The sequence below is a fragment of the Musa acuminata genome, chromosome BXJ2-2, assembly GCF_036884655.1.
Source record: "Musa acuminata AAA Group cultivar baxijiao chromosome BXJ2-2, Cavendish_Baxijiao_AAA, whole genome shotgun sequence".
Lineage (NCBI taxonomy): Eukaryota > Viridiplantae > Streptophyta > Magnoliopsida > Zingiberales > Musaceae > Musa > Musa acuminata.
This window is the reverse complement of record NC_088339.1, coordinates 22,271,566-22,275,552: the sequence shown is the minus strand read 5'-3', so window position 1 is coordinate 22,275,552 and position 3,987 is coordinate 22,271,566. Positions and strand designations below refer to the sequence as shown.

General features: G+C 52.3%; 1 protein-coding gene across 1 annotated transcript; it reads left to right on the top strand.

Moving 5' to 3' along the window:
- The first annotated feature begins 325 nt into the window (after positions 1–325).
- On the top strand, positions 326–1,099 carry LOC135604801 (uncharacterized). The gene has a single exon (XM_065094450.1). It carries the CDS (start codon positions 326–328, stop codon positions 1,097–1,099), a length of 774 nt encoding a protein of 257 aa, XP_064950522.1.
- The last annotated feature ends 2,888 nt before the right edge of the window (positions 1,100–3,987 follow it).

The window sequence follows — 3,987 nt, the reverse complement described above, 5'->3', positions numbered from 1 at the left end:
ATCATGCAGGCGTTTCTGATGGGTTTAAAGTTTTCAAGGTTCTTCTGGTCATTGATCGAGAAGTCGCCATCAACCATCCCCGAGATGCTCTAGCGTGCCAACCAGTACATCGCTGCCAAAGCTCTAGTGGTGGGAAAGTGCATGGACAGAAAGAGGCCAAGGGCCGAACAGTCCCGAGAAATGACCTCAGCAGCCCCAGTGCAACCCTGCCGGAGGCTCGACCGACTAGAGCTGCTGCTCCCGAGGCCCCCACGCCCCTCCCCCTCCCCCCCCTTCTCTTCCTCTGAACACATCTTGCACCGAGATCTTCCTCCAAATCAAGGAGATGGGTCTCTTGCGATATCCCAACCCCATGAAAGCTATTCACAAAGACTGGTCCAAATATTACAGGTTCCACCGAGACTATGGCCATGACACGGAAGACTGTCGCGACCTCCAAAATCAAATCGAGGACTTAATCCGAAGAGTCACCTCGGGCGCTATTTCAAGGAACCCCGGGAACCGACTCCATGCCCCAAGGGACCCGTCAAAAGATAGATTGATGTCATCTTCGGAGGACCGACAGCTAGCGATAGTAGCTCTCAATGACGAGGAAGGCCTACGCCCGGAGCGCGGTCGAGAAAAATGTCCTCGACCCGAGCTCAAGCCTGAAATCACTTTCGGAGCCGGAGAGGTCAAGTGCTCCCATCACGATGATGCTTTGGTGATCTTCATTCGGATCGCCAAAGCTCAGGTCAAAAGAGTAATGATCGACACCAGGAGTTCTGCCGACGTGTTGTACCTCGATGCCTTTAAGAAGCTCAGCTTGACTAAAGAGGACCTCACCCCCATGGTGTCAACGCTCACTAGGTTCATGAGAGATTTCATCTCCCCGCTCGAGACCACCATCCTTCCTATCACCATCGGGGAAGAGCTGAGGGCCAAGACAATAATGACTACCTTCATGGTAATCGATCTACCCTCGGCCTATAATGTCATCCTCGGTCGATCGATGCTCAACAAGTTGAAAGCAGTGGTGTCCACCTACCACCGGGCCATTAAGTTTCCAACTTCGGCAGGGATCGGGGAATCCCGAAGCGATCCTATAGAATCAAGGTGATGCTATCTTATAACAGTTACCCATCTAGAGAGGTCACGCCCTCGTCAAGTCCCGGATCCTTGAGAAGGAGTCGTGGCGCCGATGCGCTCGGAGCCCCCTGAGCAACTCATCGAGGTGCCCTTGAAAAGGAACTGGCTCGATTTGATCATGAAAATTGGGACAACACTCCCCAAAGCAAATCAGCTCCAGCTCATCGACTTCCTAAGGGAAAATACCGATGTGTTTGCATGGTCCCCCAAGGAGATGCCCGAGATCAACCTAGAGGTGACCCAACACCAGCTCAACATCAACCCGAAGGCTAGGCCGGTGAAGCAGAAGCCGAGGAAGTTCACTCCTGACCGGCAGAAGGTGATCAGCGACGAGGTCGATCGCCTTAAAGAGGCAGGATTTATTATCGAGGTGAAATATCCTCGGTGGCTATCGAATGTAGTCATCGTTAAGAAACTCAATAGAAGCTGGAGGATGTGCGTTGATTACACCGATCTCAATCGAACATGCCCCAAAGACTCCTATCCACTTCTTAGGATAGACCAACCGGTCGACGCCAACGTAGGCTATAGACTCCTTACCTTTATGGATGTATTCTCAGGCTACAATCAAATTCGGTTGGCACCATAAGATCAAGAGAACACTGCCTTTATTATCGATAGAGGAGTGTATTACTGCAAAGTAATGCCTTTCGGGCTAAAGAACACTGGGGCAACCTACCAGAGAATAATCGACAAGCTGTTTAAACAATAGCTCGGGAGGAACATGGAAGCATATGTGGACGACATGATCATAAAGAGCAAGACTGCAAGCACGCACCTGGCCGACCTGTCGGAGACATTCCAAATGCTCAGGCGGTTCAACATGCGCCTAAATCCCGCGAAGTGCGTCTTCGGGGTTAGCTCAGGAAAATTCCTCAGTTTCGTCATCCACCAAAGAGGGATAGATGCCAACCCGAAAAAGGTTAGAGCCATAACCAAGATGCATCCACCCCGCTCGATCAAAGAGGTGCAGTGCCTCACCGGGAAGTTGACGGCGCTCAACATATTTGTGTCGCGATCAGGTGACAAGTGCCTCCCTTTCTTCCAAGCTCTGTGACAGCCCAACAACTTCACATGGACCCCCAGAATGCGAGGGAGCCTTTAAAAAGTTAAAGGCGTGCCTCGCTCGCTTGCCCCGACTCACCTCGCACGAGCCGGGTGAAACGCTCGGTCTCTACCTGGCGACCTCGGCGTAGGCGGTCAGTTCGGTGCAGTATTCCCCAATTGAGAAGCTGACCCTCGCACTGATGAAGACAGCCCGAAAGCTGCGACTATATTTCCAAGCTCACACAATCAAAGTGATTACCGACCAACCATTGTGACAAATCCTTTCCAAATTCGACGCGGCGGGTCGCCCGCTGCGATGGTTGGTCGAGCTCGACGAATTCGACATTCAGTACTCCCCCAGAACCGCTATAAAAGCTCAGGTACTGGCTGACTTCATCTCCGAGCTAACTCCTGAAGATCATGCTATTGGAAAGGAAAACAACGAGAACACATGGACCCTGCATGTGGACGGCTCGGCCACTGCCGAAGCAGTCGGGGTCGGACTTATCCTCAAGGGTCCGTCCTGAGAAACCTACGAGAGATCACTTTGATTACAATTCTGGGCCACCAACAACAAGGCCGAGTACGAGACACTACTTCACGCCCTATGCCTCGCTCTGGAGATGCATATGAGCAACCTCAAAGTCTTCGGCGACTCCCAACTGGTGACGGGACACGTCAATGGGAGCTACGAAGCTTGGGACCCAACAATGGCGTTATACCTAACAGAAGCGAAATGGTTCGCACATCGCTTCAACCGCCTCTCGGTCACTAGAGTACCTCGGGCACAAAACACGCGGGTTGAAGCGTTGGACAGATCGGCCTCCACTCGTAGCCTGGCGGCAACCCTAGCGACTGAATCCGTAATTGCATCAATAATACCGACGCACGCGGACGCCGAAACGAAGGACTCGTCGAACTAGATGGAAGAGATCCTACGCTTCAAGAAGGATGAGATAAAGCCCGACGACTCGACAGTCACACGATGACTGAGGCGAACCCAGGGCTGGTACTACGTGTTCGGTGGAAAGCTGTACCGCAGGGCTTTCGCTCAACCCCTCTTGCGTTGTCTCGTGCCATCAGAAGCTGAAACGACCCTTGCTGAACTCTACGAGGGATTTGTGGGGAACACATCGGGGGATGAACTTTGGCTTTCAAGAGTCTCAAATAGGGGTACTACTGGCCAACCATGCGCCAGGACACCATATCATACGTGTAGCGGTGCCAACAATGTCAAAGGCACGCTCGACTGCAACACCAACTAGCAATTCCTCTTGCCCCAATGGAGGCAGCCTGGCCCTTCGCCCAATGGAGGCTTGATCTCCTCGGACCCTTTCCTCCAATGTTGGGACAATGATGCTTTCTTATAGTCAGGGTCGACTACTTCACGAAGTGGGTTGAAGCCGAACCCTTAGCCTCCATCACCGAGAAACAAGTTCAAGACTTCACGTGGAAGAACATTATTACCCGGTTCGGGATCCCAAGGGCTATCGTCACCGACAACGAAGCTCAATTCAACAATGCTAAGTTCAAGGCCTTTTGCTAGTTATACAGGATACAATTCATGTTCAGCTTGGTCTAACACCCCCAAACTAACGGCCAGACCGAAGTAATGAATCAGGCGATTCTGGAGGACCTCAAGAAGAGGGTCTCGGGCACACATGGAGCCTGGGTGGACGAGCTTACAAGTGTTCTATGGGCAATGCGAACAACTCCCAAAACTACCTCGGGGGAGTCTCCGTTCAGCCCGGCATTCGGGACCGAAGCAGTCCTCCCACCTAAGATGGTGTTCCCGACACTGCACACCTCCAA

Coding starts and splice junctions, on each gene's coding strand:
- LOC135604801 (XM_065094450.1), top strand. CDS start 326: ATGGGTCTCTTGCGATATCCCAACCCCATGAAAGCTATTCACAAAGAC.